General features: G+C 51.1%; 1 protein-coding gene across 5 annotated transcripts; it reads left to right on the forward strand.

Annotated features, from left to right (window-relative positions):
• The first annotated feature begins 3,035 nt into the window (after positions 1-3,035).
• On the forward strand, positions 3,036-8,560 carry COX4I2 (cytochrome c oxidase subunit 4I2). Of its 5 annotated transcripts, XM_021077843.2 has the most exons (6): positions 3,036-3,084; positions 4,366-4,447; positions 5,945-6,052; positions 6,152-6,316; positions 7,814-7,945; positions 8,316-8,560. In XM_021077843.2, the coding sequence occupies exons 4-6, from the start codon at positions 6,169-6,171 to the stop codon at positions 8,450-8,452; spliced, it is 417 nt and encodes a 138-aa protein (XP_020933502.2). In that variant the 5' UTR covers positions 3,036-3,084; positions 4,366-4,447; positions 5,945-6,052; positions 6,152-6,168; the 3' UTR covers positions 8,453-8,560. The 5 variants fall into 5 exon arrangements, with proteins under 5 accessions (XP_020933502.2, XP_020933500.2, XP_020933501.2 ...); XM_021077841.2 differs by lacking the exon at positions 5,945-6,052; XM_021077842.2 differs by lacking the exon at positions 5,945-6,052 and having other exon boundaries at positions 7,814-7,915.
• The last annotated feature ends 7,786 nt before the right edge of the window (positions 8,561-16,346 follow it).

Raw genomic sequence — 16,346 nt, forward strand, 5'->3', positions numbered from 1 at the left:
GGGTGGGGAAAGGGTCTTACCGGCAGGATGCTGAGATCCTGTTGCAGGTGTTTGTGTCTGGGCAGAATCTCAGGGGCTCCCTGGATCAGATCAACTGAGTGAGAGCTGCCTCTTTCTGTTTGGGTTTCTACTGGAGGGTTGGAGCCACAGGGCCTGCGAAAGAAACAGATCCCTCTCACCTCCCACCCCTGCTGTTTCTACAGTCGGAGCCTGCGTTCACATTGCGTGAGTGGTGTATAATGCCCCATCCCGAACCCCCCTCGTGCCCACTAATATACTCGAAGATTCCAACTCCTCGGCCCTGAGACCCCTGAATGACCTGCCTTAGGGAAGGGTCTGACTATTCCCAAGTTCCAGACCTCGAGAGGCTGGACATCACTCCCCAGGCAGTGATGCTGCCCTATATCAACCCTGAGCCGCCAGAGGGCTGCCATCATCCCCAACCCCAGGGGTCAGCTTCCTCAACAGATGTTCCTTGTCAGAGCATCACCCCACATCTGGGGCCTGGAGTTCCCACAGAGGCAGGGATGGGAGGGGGCAGGGCAGAACAGACAGTCCAGTTCTCCAGATGTCTTCCCTTGGGAGGCCCTGTGAGGGATGGGGAAACTGAGGCTCAGAAATAACACTGCTAGAAATTCCCATTGTGGCTCAATAGGTTACAAACCTGATTAATATCTATGGGGACTCAGGTTCAATCCCTGACCTTGCTCAGTTGGTTAAGGATCTGGCATTGCTGTGAGCTGTTGTGTAGGTCGAAGATTCGGCTCAGATCTGGCATTGCTGTGGCTATGGTGTCACCCGGCAGCTGCAGCTCCGATTTGACCCCTAGTCTGGGAACCTCCATATGCCGCAGGTGTGGCTCTAAAAAAGCAAAACAAAAACAAACAAACAAAAACCCCCACAAATAAACAAACAAAAAACAAAATAAAGAAATAGCACTGCTTAGTCACTAGGGTGGCAGCAGTAGAGCCTGTACATCAGCCATTCACTGCCACCGGCCCCTGGAAAGTTCTGACAAAGGGTGTGCGCTCCCCAGATTGCCTGAAGGAGGGCTCTCTATCCATAGGGCTACTCTTCAGAACACCCTGGACAGCATCCAAGAAGGACGGTGGAATTCTCTCACATCTGGAATTCCCTTGATGGTGGGGAAGCGGGAGGAGCAGCTCCCAGGAGTAAGCATGGCCGTTCTCTTGGACATCCAGGAGACTCCCGCACTGCCTTCTCACCTCCCAGAATGGAGGTGACATGCACACGGCCCACTCTAGGGTCTCTAGCACCTCCTCCTGAGGCTCTGCTCTTCTCGGCTTATCTGCTCCTCCCCTCGCCTACCCAGAACTAAACCCTTTTCCTCCAGACACTGGCTTGAGTGGATCTCTATGGCCTCACTGGGCTATAGGAATCCTGATAGATGGGTGGGTGCTCGGCACACCTCATGGAACCAGAGCTTGGAGATCTAGAAACCTCTGGCCCCTGATTACAGAAGGGCCCACAGCCTTCACTCATCAGTCTGCCATCAGTATTCTAACAATCCCAAGCCACATTTACTGAACTCGTGTTCTGCTCTTTTAGCCACATCACTCCTCTACTTATCTTCGGTGGCCCCCCATCTTTAAAATAAAATCCGGAGTTCCCATCGTGGCTCAGCAGAAACAAATCTGACTAGATTCATGAGGACGCAGGTTCGATCCCTGGCCTTGCTCGGTGGGTTAGGGATCCGGCGTTGCTGTGAGCTGTGGTGTAGATTGCAGATGTGGCATGGATCTGGTGTTGCTATGGCTGTGGCGTAGGCCGGCAGCTGCAGCTCCGATTTGACCCGTAGCCTGGCAACCTCCATACGCTGTGACTCCAGTCCTAAAAAGACTAAAATAAAATAATAAAATCCAAGATCCACACTATGGTTCGCGAGGCCCTGCTTGGTGCTCTTGCCCCTCTCCAATTTTCTCCTTTGCCCATTAGACTCTGGCCAAGATGGTCTCTGTTCTTTGAACACATCTGTGTTTTCCTGCCTCTGGGTGTTTGCACAGGACTTTCTCTGCTTGGAACTGGATTGTAAGCCCTATAAGGGCAGAGACTGTGTTAGGTTTGGTTCTTCTCTAAATTCCCAAGCATTTAACCTGTTAAACAATAGACAGGAGTTCCCACTGTGGCGCAACAGGATCACTGATGTTTCTGCAGCAGTAGGGACGCAGGTTTGATCGCCAGTCCAGTGCAGCGGGCTAAGGATCTGGCATTGCCGCGTCTGTGGCACAGCCACAACTTCTGGACAGACACAGGGCGACCACAAGAGAAAAATAAAAACAATAGACACTCAACCAATGTCAGTTGTAATAGGTCTTAATTTTTAAAAATCTTGAATAAATGCTCCTGATGCTTTTCCACTGACTTATTTACTCTTTACAACAGCCGGGTAAAGTAGGAATTATCAATAGCTCCCTTTTACAGAAAACAGAAACTCAGGGAGGTTTGGCCATATGTTGAGGATCACACCGCTAAGATATGAACCCTAGAGGGAGGCATTTTTCAGCCCTCTTTGGGTATGGGGGGGCAGAGCGCCAGGTGGTACACCACAGGCCAGCTCCCAGATTCTTGATGTTTGCAGGCTTCCTGAAGCAGGAGGCACTGGCCCTGGGCTGGAAAGTTGGCAAGACTTGGGTCCTCAAAGGCCCTAAGAGAGCATTCCAAGTGGAAAAAACAGCGGTGAGCAGAGGAATGGAGGCAGGAAGATCTAGTTTCTGGGAATACTGGACTCAGAGGGCTGGGCCAGCCAGCTGGTCCCAAGGGTGGCATGGGCTGGGGGACGGGGGCGGGCGTGTCTCCCGAGGCAGGACCCCTGTGGACAGGGAAATTGAGGCAGATAGTCACTGCAGTCCTTCTCCCCAGGCCGTGGCTGGGAGCCCCCAGGGATGCAGGCTGGGCGCTGCCGGGGCCCCTCCGAGGCAGGACGTTCCCACGCGGGGGCGGCCCCTGGAAAGGCTGCGGGGCGGGCCCAGGGGCGGGCGCCAGCGTTCTGGTCCCTCTGCAGCCGGTTCTCTGTTAGTTGTTTGGCAGACCCAGGTCGAGCTCTGGCTCCCGCGGAGCTGCGAGGTGAGTGGGTGGGAGCGCCCTGGCCGCCCAAGCCCAGGCGGCTGGGGGACACGGCTGGGACTCCGGCTGTGTGGGGTCGCTGCGAGAGGAGAGGGTCGGGGCTGGAGGGGGGAGGTGTGGATGTGTGTGGCTACTGGCAGCTCAGAGTTGAGGACTCCTGGGGAATTTTCCTGTGTTTGCAAGGGGGGCGCCGTCTTCCCTCTCCTCGTACGTGGGGCTCTCTTACCCACTTACCGCGGATGGGGAGCCCTTCCTTTCCAGAGGTGGGGCCCCTTTCCACTTTCCACATACACCTCTCTTTGTCCTGAATTATTGGGTGCCCCTCTCTCTCCCTAGATGGGGCCCTTTCTCTTTCCGGAAGTGGGACCCCCCTTCTTCTCCCTAGACGAGTGCCCTTCTTCCTCCCTCTGAGCCAGGTTGGCCCTTGTCCTCCTCTAAATCCCCTCCTCACTCCCCTGAGATGCCAGACCCTGAGATTTCCCTGAAGAGGGTGGGTTGGGTGCGCCTGCCTCCCTCCCCCAGCAGGTTCAGCAGAACAGACTCTCCAGGCACGTAGGCAGACAATTATGGGGGAAGGGGTGGGGGGGCAAGCCTTCTGCAGACCTTGGCAGATGGCCTTGCAGAGAAGAGAGCTAGCCTAGGACTTGCTCCCTCCCTTCCTGGGGGGCAAACAGCTGAGGGAGCTTTCCCAACTTAGCCACCCGTTGGAACCAGAACCCAGGCTCCCAGCCTCAAACTGTCTAGACCCTGCCTTAAGAGTTAGGCCTCATGGAGTTCCCGCTGTGGCTCAGTGGTAACAAATCCCACTAATACCCATAAGGATGCACGTTCCATCTCTGGCCTTGCACAGTGGGTTAAGGATCCGGCATTGCCGTGAGCTGTGGTGTAGGTCACAGACGCAGCTCAGACCTAGCATTGTTGTGGCTGTGGCGTAGGCTGGCAGCTGTAGCTCTGATTCAACCCCTAGCCTGGGAACCTCCATGTGCCTCAAGTGTGGTCCTAAAAAAGCAAAAAAATAAAAATAAAAATAAATAAATAAATAAAAGAGTTAAGCTTCCTCCATTTCTCAGATGGTAAATTAAGGTCCCAGGAGGGACCCCATCAGACTCCATAGGTATAGTGTACAAAATTAGAAGGGGCAGAGGTAGGAGGTGACCTTGAAATCCTGGGACACCACCACCACACCTGTGAAAAAGGTGTTTCTCTGTCTGGGTCCTGAGGGGAAGGGCGGGGGCAATGTGGAGCAGGACTCATCCACGCACCCCACCCCCCACCCCCAAGATGTCCTTCAGAGCTGCCTGGAGCTTGGTGCTGAGGAAGGGGGAAGTTGGAATGCGAGGGATCCACAGCCCAGGAGCCACCGGTAAGACCTGGACACCCCACCTTTGCCTAACTCCAAGGCCAGGGGCAGGGGTCCTCCTGGCAGGTCAACCCTGGTCCATTCCATGCTGCCCTGGGCCTGTCTCACACCATTTCCTGAGATCCTACTCTTTGGTCTGGGACCACATTCCTCTGGGAAATGGAACTTGCAGGGCACCCAGACCGCAGCCCCCTCCTCCCAGGCTTCCTCAGGGCCTGACCCCCAAACCCAGGCCTCTAAGGCCCTTGTGTCCTGAGGTAGAGGGTGCTGACAGAACCTTGGACCACCTCTCCAGATCCCTGTGTCCCTGCTAGTCAGAAGAAAGAGGCCTGAAGCAGGAGAGACTTCAGCCAGATAGCAGAAGGGCCTTCCTGACCCTCTGGAGAATAATAACAGATAACATTTATTGAGCCCTTACCAGGCACTCTGAGCTGTGATAAACGTTTTACACAGATGAACACACTCGGACTTCACAGCAAGCACGTGAGGGAGATGCTCTGCTGTTTTCTCCATTTCTCAGATGAACAGACAGGCGCAGGGGCCTAGATACTGAAAAAGCCAGGGAGTTCCCATCGCGGCTCAGCAGTTAGCAAAGCAGCTAGCATCCATGAGGAGTTGGCTTCAATCCCTGGCCTCGCTCAGTGGGTTAAGGATCCGGCGTTGCCGTGAGCTGTGGTGTAGGTCGCAGATGTGGCTCGGATCCCGCGTTGCTGTGGCTCTCGTGTAGGCCGGCAGCTACAGCTCCGATTCGACCCCTAGCCTGGGAACTTCCACATGCTGCTGGTGCAGCCCTAGAAAGACAGAAATAAAATAAAATAAAATAGTAAAGTAAAGTAAAATAAAATAAAATAAAACAGCCAGGACTCCTTGCCCAAAGCAGTTCCTGTGCCATCTGGGCAAGGTGGTACCAAGGCCCTTCTTGAGGGCATCTCTGGTGACAATAAACAGAAGAAGCTTTGCTGAGACCCTTCTAGCACCCATCCTTGTTCTGGACACTCACACAGAGCCCTTGAGGGAAAGCTTCCAGGAATGGAAGCCAGAAGTAAAACCAGCCTCTGTCTACCAGTGTAATTGATGGAGCATCTACTGGGTGCCAGGCATTGCGCTAAGCCTTTTGAGTGTATTATCTTAAAGTTTCTACAACAGTGTAAAGTAGGATCGCTGATTATCCCCACTTTCCAAGTGAGGACACTGAACATGAGGTAAAGGGTGCTTGTGGGAGTTGGGGCGGGATAGAGCTGGGATTCCAGCCCATCTGATTGCAAAGCCGTGCCCTTGACTGGTCATTAACCACACACGGAGAGCGCTTTATGTGTGCAGAGCAGTTGCCCATCTGTCACCTCAAGAACCTCTCATTAGCCTCTCCCCACCCATTGCCTCTGCCTGACGAGCCCTCCTCACCTCAGATCTTCCCAGTGGACACAGCATTTGAAGCCAGAGGGGCTGAATTGCAGCCCTGGCCCTGCTCCCTCTTACTCTGAATTTCAACAAATCCCCTAGCTACTCAGCTCTTCCTCTTAAGATGAAGAGAACCATATCACTGTCTCTCGTGATGCCAAGCCAGTGAGTCGACTCTCTTGAAGGTCTTAGCATGTCTCCTGGCACACAGTAAGTGCTCAATAAGTGTGACCCTCTTTGTTAATAGCACGGCTAGTGCTGGGAGGTCCCAGGGGCCGCCCGAACCCAGCTTCTCCCTTATGCTTGCAGCCCACGGCAAGGAGAAGATGCCACCATACACCAGCTACCACGCGCAGCGCTCCTACCCCATGCCTGACGAGCCCTTCTGCACGGAGCTCAGCGCTGAGCAATGGGCCCTGAAGGAGAAGGAGAAGGGCAGCTGGACGCAGCTGAGCCACGCCGAGAAGGTGGCCTGTAGGTCTCAGGGTGGGGCTGGGTGTGACTTGGCAGAGAAGGGCTGACTGGTCAGGGAGCAGGGGACAGGGAGAGCCCACCCGCCTCCCACCAAGACAGCCAGAAGCCCCCAGACACTTGAGTGCCTACTTGAGGGGTGAAATTAATTCCTTTGTTCATTCTTTTTTTTGTTTGTTTGTTTTGGCCGTACCCAAGGCGTATGGAAATTCCCAGGCCAAGGTTTGAATCCGAGCCACAGCTGCAACCTAACCACAGCTACAGCAATGCAGGACCCTTAACCTACTGTGTCACAGTGGGAACTCCTGTTTATTCTTTTTTTTTTTTTTTTTTGTCTTTTTGCCTTTTCTAGGGGCCGCTCCCGTGGCATATGGAGGTTCCCAGGCTAGGGGTCCAATCAGAGATGTAGCCACTGGCCTACGCCAGAGCCACGGCACCTCGGGATCTGAGCCATGTCTGCAACCTACACCACAGCTCATGGCAACTCCGGATCCTTAACCCACTGAGCAAGGCCAGGGATCGAACCTGCAAACCTCATGGTTCCTAGTCAGATTCGTTAACCACTGAGCCACGACGGGAACTCCCATTTTAAAAATTCATTCAACTATGTGTGCACAGCCTGATGCTGGGCGATGCTGGAGAGAGAAATGAATCACCCAGAGGCTTTTTGCCCTGGGTGCTCCCAGTCCAGTGAGGGAACCAACGCAAACCCAGCTAGCCGTGATACAGGACATGTGGCCAGGGCGAGGTGTGTGTGTGTGTGAGAGAGAGAGAGAGAGAGAGAGAGAGAGATGGAATCCTGGTGGGTCTTCCAGAGCAGAGGGTTATTCCTGTTGGCCTTGAATGCTGAGGAAGAGGGGCTGCCAGGCAGTGGGAACAGCATGGGGAAGGGTATAGGAGCCAGAGAGCACGGAGGGTTCTGGCCATCACTGGGTGATGTGGGGGGATGGAGCAGAAAGAGGCAGGTGAGGTGGGTGGGAGAGCAGGGGCCTGACCCTGGGAAGCAAGAGGGATGTGCGACCCCAAGTGCTGCCCACCAGAAGCACCCTTGGAGCCTCACCATCAGCATCTGGCCATGCTTTGCACAAAATAGATGCTCAATAAGAATTTGTTGAATGGGGAGTTCCCATCGTGGCGCAGTGGTTAACGAATCCGACTAGGAACCATGAGGTTGCGGGTTCGGTCCCTGCCCTTGCTCAGTGGGTTAACGATCCGGCGTTGCCGTGAGCTGTGGTGTAGGTTGCAGACGCGGCTCAGATCCCGCGTTGCTGTGGCTCTGGCGTAGGCTGGTGGCTATGGCTCCGATTGGACCCCTAGCCTGGGAACCTCCGTATGCCGCAGGGGCGGCCCAAGAAATGGCAAAAAGACAAAAAAAAAAAAAAAAAAAAAAGAATTTGTTGAATGGACAGCATCTGCTGCAGGGACAGGGAGGCAGGAGATCCCTGAGGCCAAGAGTTGGCCCAGGGTCCTCAGGATGGATTCCCCCCCCGCTCCTCCCAGTGTACCGGCTCCAGTACCATGAGACCTTCGCGGAGATGAACCGTCGCTCCAATGAATGGAAGACAGTCATGGGCTGTGTCTTCTTCTTCTTTGGATTCACAGGTCTGATGATTTGGTGGCAGCATGTCTACGGTGAGTGGCAGGACCTCACCTGGCTGCAGCCCTCGGCCAGGTCCTGGTGGCCCCAGCCACCAGCCAAGCTGGCCCTCATTTGCAGAATTGTGAAAAGTCCCCCAAAGAGGTGTAGGATAAAGGGCAGAGCACGGCTGCCTGGGTTGCAGTGTAGGGTCTCTCTGGGCTTCAGTTCTCTCATCTCTAAAGTGGGAACTCAGTGGTTCCTAGAGTGCAGCTTTGAGGTGGGGGGGAGTCTGGAGGGGGATGGACAGGATGGAGAGGGTGCAGTGCACACGGACCCTGTGCCTGGAGACCCTGGCTCAGCGGGAGGGGGTGGGGCTGGCAGGGTCCCGCCTGCCCCTGTCCCTACCCTGCGCTTTCCCTGCAGTCTTCCCTAAGAAGCCCATCACCCTGACGGATGAGTGGAAGGCCCGGCAGCTCCAGCGCATCCTGGACATGAAGGGCAACCCTGTGCAAGGCCTGGCCTCCCGGTGGGACTACGAGAGGAAGGAATGGAAGAAGTGACCTGGGTGGGGTTCCAGCTGATCCCCTTGTAGCCCCAACCTGGCCCGCAGCCTGTGGCGGCTCCTCCCCTTCCCTTAACTGCAATAAAGCTGGCCTGTTCTCATCTGCCTTTAGTCTCCACTGCAGTCTCTACCGGCCCTAAAGCCTACATTATACCTACAGTTTTGCAGGGCAGTGGGTGAGGGGCAATAAGCCAATTTCCAGAGGCTCAGGGACCCACTTGTCAGGGAGGGCTTCCTGGAGGAGTAGGGGTTAGGGTTGAGTCTTAAAGGATAAGTGGGATTAGAAAGAGAAAGAGAGGGAAGGCATTCTAGGTGGAGGAAATGGCTTGAGGAAAGTCAAGAACATTTCTTTACTCAGTCAATTAACAAATATATATATATTTTGCTTTTTAGGGCTGCATGTGCGGCATATGGAAGTTCCCAGGCTAGGGGTCGAATCAGAGCTACACCTGCTGGCCACAGTGACAGACACAGCCACAGCCATAGCCACATCCATGCAGGATACAAGCTGCACCTGTGACCTACACAACAGCTCACGGCAATGCCAGGTACCTAACCCACTGATTGAGGCCAGGGATTGAACTCGCATCCTCATGGATCCTAATTGAGTTTGTTACTGATGAGCCACAACAGGAACATCTAACAAATACTTATTGAGTATCTGCTGATTGCCAGGTTCTAATCCAGGCCCTGGGGATGCAGCAGTGAACAAGACACACACAATCTCTGGCCTCATGGAGGGGGATTTCTTTTCTTTTTAGGACCGCACCAGCGGTGTATGGAAGTTCCCAGGCTAGGGGTCTATGGATTGAATTGAAGCTGCAGCAGCCGGCCTATACCACAACTCGAAGCAACGCTGGATCCTTAACCCACTGAGTGAGGCCAGGGATCAAACCTGCATCCTCATGGACACTAGTTGGGTTCTTAACCTGCTGAACCATAACGGGAACTATGAGGAGTATTTCTTTATGTCAGGGCGGGGGGACAGACAAGTGAGTAAGTAAGTATAATATACAGTATGTTACATGGTAATTGGCACTATGAAGGAAAAAAAAAAAAAAAAACCAGAGCAGGATAGGAGTTCCCACTGTGGCTCAGTGGAAATGAACCTGACAAGGATCCATGAGGATGCAGGTTTGATCCCTGGCCTTGCTCAGTGGGTTAAGGATCCGGTGTTGCCGTGAGCTGTGGTGTAGGTTGCAGATGTGGCTTGGATCCCGAGTTGCTGTGGCTGTGGTGTAGGCCAGCGGCTACAGCTCTGATTAGACCCTTAGCCTGGAAGCCTCCATATGCCATGGGAGCAGCCCTAGAAATGGCAAAAAGACAAAAAATAAAATAAAATAAAATAAAACTACAACAACAACAAAAACAGAGGAGGATAAAGGAACAGGGCTTGGGGGGTAGTAGGTGAAGCCTCTTAGAAGAGATGGCACATGAGAAGAGGGCCGAATGTATCAAAGACAAAACAGCGAGTGCGAAGATGCTGAGATGGGATTCTGGTTTGTCTGTGGAACTTCACACAGGCCACAGGGACCAGAGAAGAATGACTTGGCGAGTGGTGGGAAGGTGTGTATTAGGGAGAGGGTTGGTCTTGAGGCAGAAAGCAGATGATATAGGAACACACACACACACACACACACTTAAAAAGAAAAGCCCCTTTTCCTCTTGGTATGTCCCCTCCAGCCCCCTCTGTTGACACAGTTTAGCATTTCTCTCTCGTTTTTCTTCCTTCCTTCCTTTTTTTTTCCTTCTTTATTTTTTTCTTGGCCACCCCAAGGCATATGGAGTTCCCAGGCCAGGGATCAGATCCTAGCCATAGCTGTGACCTATGCTGCAGCTGCAGCAATGCTGGATCCTTAACCCACTGTGTCAGGCTGGGGATTGAACCTGTGTCCTGGTGCTGCAGAGACATGGATGATCCCATTGAACCACAGCGGGAACTCCACAGTCTAGCATCTCACTGTAAAGGAGACAATGCTCAAAGAACCCAGCTGATTATCTTAGAGCAGGTACTGAGGGGTGAATGCGGAGTGGAGAGGCAATTCATTGATAACAAGCACGGCATTCTTGAGAAAGTCTTGGCCGGGCCAATGAGAGCCTTAGAGCAAAAAATGCCCATTATAGGAGTCCTGTGTGGGGCAAAATGAACCCATTCCTGAGCCCCATTGTGCTCAGTCACTGGCTGGGAACAGCCCCGGGAACCGGGGCTCGGCATGGACACTGGGGCAGATCTGCAAGGGCAGCAGCTGGAGGTGGTCATTCAACTCCCCTCCTGAGAGCAGGTTCTCTCTCTCTCTCTTTTTTTGTCTTTTTGCCTTTTCTAGGGCTACTCCTGCGGCATATGGAGGTTCCCAGGCTAGGGGTCTAATTGGAGCTGTAGCTGCCAGCCTACACCAGAGCCACAGCAATGCCAGATCTGAGCCGCATCTGCAACCTACACCACAGCTCACGGCAATGCCGGATCCTTTACCCACTGAGCAAGGCCAGGGATTGAACCCGCAACCTCATGGTTCCTAGTTGGATTCGTTAACCACTGCGCCACGAGGGGAACTCCAAGAGCAGGTTCTCTTGAAGAGACATCTGAGCAGCATACCTCCCTGGATACCCTAGATGCCAATGGAGGGATTCAGCGGAGCAGTTGGGACAATATTCATTCAGTGAACAAATATTTATGTGCATCTACTGTGTACAGACTCTGGGGACAGAGTGAATGAGACCTCATTCCAGTGTCATGAATTCCAGTCCTCATGAACACGAAAGTCTGCAATGGGGAGACAGACACTAATCAGATGGTCATCCTAAAGAGTCATAGCACAAATGAGTGTTGAGAAGGAGAATCACAGGAATTCCTGTCGTGGCTCAGCGGTAACAAACCCGACTAGCATCCTTGAGGACTCGGGTTCAATCCTTGGCCTCATTGAGTTAAAGATCTGATGTTGCCATGGCTCAGATCCCGTTGCTGTGGCTGTGGTGTAGGTTGGCAGCTACAGCTCCAATTTGACTCCTAGCCTGGGAACTCCCTAAAAAGAAAAAAAAAAAAAGAAAAGAAAAGAAAGACAGGAAGGAAGAAGGAGAGGTACATGGTACTGGGATTGATCTAATGTGGAGAAGTCAGGGTGGGCTTCCCTGAGGAGGTGTCTTCATATTTGAGATATGAAGAATGGTTGGGTATGAGCTAGGTGAAAAGGGTGGTGGAATAGCATTCTAGGCAGAGAAAAGCATGTGCAAAGGCCCTGTGTAGAGGATCATGGCATGAAAGAGGAAATAAAGGAAGCCAGTGGGCTGTCAGAGGAGAAGGAAGAGCTGGACCAGGGGAGACAAGGGAAGTAGGAGACACACAAGGCCTTGGAGTCTCTGCTGCCTGTACTGAGGAGACAAGTCCGGGGGAAAGCAGGGAAAGGTGGATCTGGGGTAGTATGAGGGGGCAGAGTACGGGGACCCTTGAACATTCATTTGATTTCATCTGAGAGAAGCAGCTGCTTTGGCCCCAGGGATCTGGTTTCTTCCTTCCATCCTTCCTTTCTTTTCTTTCTTCCTTTTTTTTCTTTTTACAGCCACACCTGCGGCCTATAGAAGTTCCCAGGAATCAGAGCTGCAGCTGCCAGCCACAGCCACAGCCATGCCAGATCCAAGGCGCATCTGCAACCTACACCACAGCTTGTGGAAAGGCTGGATCCTTAACCCACTGAATGAGGCCAGGGATTGAACCTGAGTCCTCATGGATACTAGTCGGGTTCTTAACCCACTGAGCCACAACGGGAACTCCAGAAGGATCTGTTTTTTAGTCACTGCCTGAGCATGAACGATGATCCAGGCCTGGAGCAGACAGGGGGCCTGGCCTTTGGGTCTCCTGGCCTGTGGGCAGGACTGGGATGAACACAGCCAGTCAGAGGCCAAGAGCGTAAGAGCCATAGAAATGCTCAGTGTTATGTTTTGACCCAGATTCTGACGTTTTGTCAGCAGCAGGAGCTGTTTGGACATAACCGGAGATGTGGAACTCTGCAGGCAGTGAACTTCATTGAGATGAATAAATTGCTAAGGAGTTATGTTGTGGATAATAAAGAAAACTGTCAAAACCAGCCTAGGGGAATATCAGATGTTGTACTAGTCGACTTTTCACCTATAATAATGCTGTGTGGGCTTCCTGTCGTGTCGCAGTGGTTAACGAATCCGACTAAGAACCATGAGGTTGTGGGTTCGATCCCTGGCCTTGCTCAGCGGATTAAGGATCCGGCGTTGCCATGAGCTGTGGTGTAGGTTGCAGACATGGCTCGGATCCCGCGTTGCTGTGGCTCTGGCATAGGCTGGTGGCTACAGCTCCGATTGGACCCCTAGCCTGGGAACCTCCATATGCCACGGGAGTGGCCCTAGAAAAGGCAAAAAGACAAAAATAAAATAAAAAAAAAAATAGTGCTGTGTAACGAACAACTCCACACCTTGGTGGCTTATAACTTTGAGCATTTACGTCTCTTTCATGGGCCTGTGACTTGGCTGAGCCTCTGCTGGGATTCCCAGGTTCAGTTCCAGGCTGTGGGTTGATGCTTTCCTAGGGCTGTCATAACAAAATTCAACAGACTGGGTGGCTTAAACAACAGAAATGTATTTTCTCACACTTCTGGCAGTTAGAAGTCCAAGATCAAAGTGTTGGTAGGATTGGGCGACTTCCTACTGTGGTCCAGTGGGTTAAGGATCCAGCATTGTTGTAGCTGTGGGGTAGGATGCAGCTGTTGCTCAGATTCAGTCCCTAGCCCTGGAACTTCCATATGCCATGGGCATGGCCAAAAAAGAAAAAAAAGTAGTAGTAGGATTGGTTTCTTCTAAGGTCTGTGGAGGGTCTCCTTCTCACTGTATGTGTGGGTTTTCTTTTTCTTTTTTCTTTTTGTCTTTTTGGGGATACACCTGGAGGTTCCCAGGCTAGGGGTTGAATTGGAGCTGTAGCCACCAGCCTACACCACAGCCACAGCAGTGCCGGATCCTTAACCCACTGAGTGAGGCTAGGGATCGAACCTCGTCCTCATGAATACTAGTCAGATTCATTTTCGCTGAGCCATGATGGGAACTCCTCTCACTGTGTGTGTATCCCTGGTGTCTCCTTGTGTGTCTGGATTTCCTCTTCTTATAAGGACATCAGTCAGACTGGGCCAGGGCCTTCCCTGATGACTTCATTTAAGTTTATCAGCTCTTTTTTTTCTTTTTCTTTTTCTTTTTTTTAGGGCGCACCCACGGCATACAGAGGTTCCCAGGCCAGGGGTCAAATTGGAGCTATAGCTGCCAGCCTGCACCACAACCACAGCGACGCTGGATCCAAGCCGCATCTGAGAGCTACATCACAGCTCACAATAATGCCAGATCCTTAACCCACTGAGCGAGGCCAGGGATCGAACCCGCAACCTCATGGTTATCAGTCAGATTTGTTTCCGCTGTGCCACAACAGGAACTCCTATCAGCTCTTTAAAGGCCCTGTCTCCAAATACTGTCACATTCTGCAGTATTGCGGGTTAGATCTTCAACACGGGAATTTGCAAGGGACACAACTCAGCCCATACAAGTTGGGTTCAGGATTATCCATGTGTCTGTCTCCTGTTCTGGGACCAGCAGGCACCCAGTGCCTGTTCTCATGACAGAGGTCAGAGACTCTTGAGGGGGCAGAAAGACACTGGGACCCATGATGCTCTTAGAGCCCAGACACAGAACTGCATCCACAGAACCAGCACCACATCCCACCGGCCAATGCAAATTCTGTGGTGTAGGGGTCACTATCGCTGCATTACAAACTACCCCAAAACGTAGAGGCATGAAACAGCCATTTCCTTATGCTCGCTGATTCTGTAGATCAGGAATTTAGGCAGCGCACACTGGAAACTGCTTGTCTCTGCTCTAGACTGTCTGGGGCCCCACCTGGAAACACTGAAGGTGGTGGCCAGAATATCCTGGAGGTGTTGTCACTTCCACATCTGGTGGTTAATGTTGGCTGTCAGCTGGACCCTCGGTTGGAGCTGTCACGGCAGACGCCTCTTGGTGGCATCTCCAGGTGCTCTCCCTGTGCGGTCAAGTTTGGGCTCCCTCAAGACTGGGTGGCTGGGTTCCAAGAGCGAAGGTCCCAAGAGAGCAAGAGGGACGTGTATTTTTATGATCCAGCCTCAGAAGACACATGGCATCACTCCTTCTGAGCCGTGTTGGTCAAGGCAGTCACAAAAGTCCACCCAGGTTCAAGGGGAAGAAGACAGAGACCTCCCCCACTTGATGGGAGAACATTAAGATCAATGTAAATGTGAGATGATTGTGAGATGGGATGTATGTTGTGGTCATCTTTGGAAATATATCCAGGCATCCACAGGCAAGCCCAACATCGACAAGGAGAGAAATGTCCTCCATCAGAGTGTATGTGGAGATCATGGGGGAGACTGTGGGGGGGACAGAATTGTCAGCAAATAATACAACCTACCAGAAACGTATAGAAATAGCCAACAGAAAATCAAGTTGACAGAGACTAAAACCGTGTTAAATTGGATATTGACAAATAGAATATTGACAAATTCAAATAGAATACAATTTTGACATTTAGGTAATCAAATGTGACCTGAAAAAAATTGGACCAGTTAAAAATAATGGACATGGTAGACAATGCATAACAGCAGGAAATGGGTGAAATCAGATACAGACTGAAAATGACTGAGAAAAGAATTGAATCTTCATGGTGGCATTGACTCCATGAAACCAAGGGGTTGTCATGAAAAAATAATTTTGTAAAATTAAATTAAAAATGGAAAACATTAGAAAGAATTTAACTTTGGTCATAAATTAACTGATTGAAGAATTAACTTGGTTTCATTCAGCTTATCCAAGAAAAGTCTTTCTTGATGTATTGGATTAGTGTAATTCTTTTCTATTTTTTGTTTTTTGGCCTAGTCTACAGCATGGCAAATATCAAAGGCCAGGGATCGAACTTGAGTCACAGTAGTGACAATGCCAAGTTCTTAATCACAAGGCCACCAGGGAATTCCTGGATTAGCATAATTCTGATAGAACTAATTGAATTCTTGGAGTTCCCTGGTGGCTCAGTGAGTTAAGGATCTGACATTAATGCTGCTGTGGCATGGGTTTGATCCGCTTGGGAATTTCCGCATGCTGGGAGCAGCCAAAAAAAAAAAAAAATATATATATATATATAGAGAGAGATAGATAGATAGTCTTGGAGTTAAGTACATGTATGAAGTAAAAACATTTGGGTCAAAATATCCTGTAATATTAAGACTTTCTGTAAAAAATGAGAAACTCAAAAGACAAATGAGGAACTAAAAAGTATTTATCTGTATAAAAGATAAGGGGCTGACTTCTTTAATATGTTTAAAACAAAAACAACTCATCTAACAAATCAGTAAGAAAAAAACCCCAAGATTTCAGTAGAAAGTAGCAAAAGTGTTGACTAGGGGATCTGCAGAAAAAGAAAAGAAACGGCCTAAATAGATCTTTTGGAAAAATTCAAACACAGAAAAAGAATAGTCTGGGAGTTCCCTTGTGGCACAGTGGGTTAAGGATTCAGTGCTGTCACTGCAGTGGCTTGGGTTGCTGCTGTGGTGTGGGTTCCATCTCTGGCCTGGGAACTTCCACATGCTGTGGGTGCAAGCCCCCTTCACCCCTAAAATCAATAGTCTAACAAACCTCCATGTGCCTCTTGGGAGTCCCCCATAATTATCTGCTCATGGCCCTCATTTCCCCCATCCCTGTCCTTAAGTCAATTTACTTTATTTTCAAATTAAATTTTTTTTTTTTTTTTTTTTTTTGCTTTTTAGGGCCACACCCACAGTATATGGAGGTTCCCAGGCTAGGGGTTGAATTGGAGCTACCACTGCCTGTCTACACCACAGCTCACAGAAATGCCGGATCCTTAA

Source organism: Sus scrofa, chromosome 17 (assembly GCF_054392235.1).
Source record: "Sus scrofa isolate SSC_HxYL_T2T_F1_AM1 chromosome 17, Sscrofa_HxYL_maternal_Yorkshire_Landrace_v2.0, whole genome shotgun sequence".
Lineage (NCBI taxonomy): Eukaryota > Metazoa > Chordata > Mammalia > Artiodactyla > Suidae > Sus > Sus scrofa.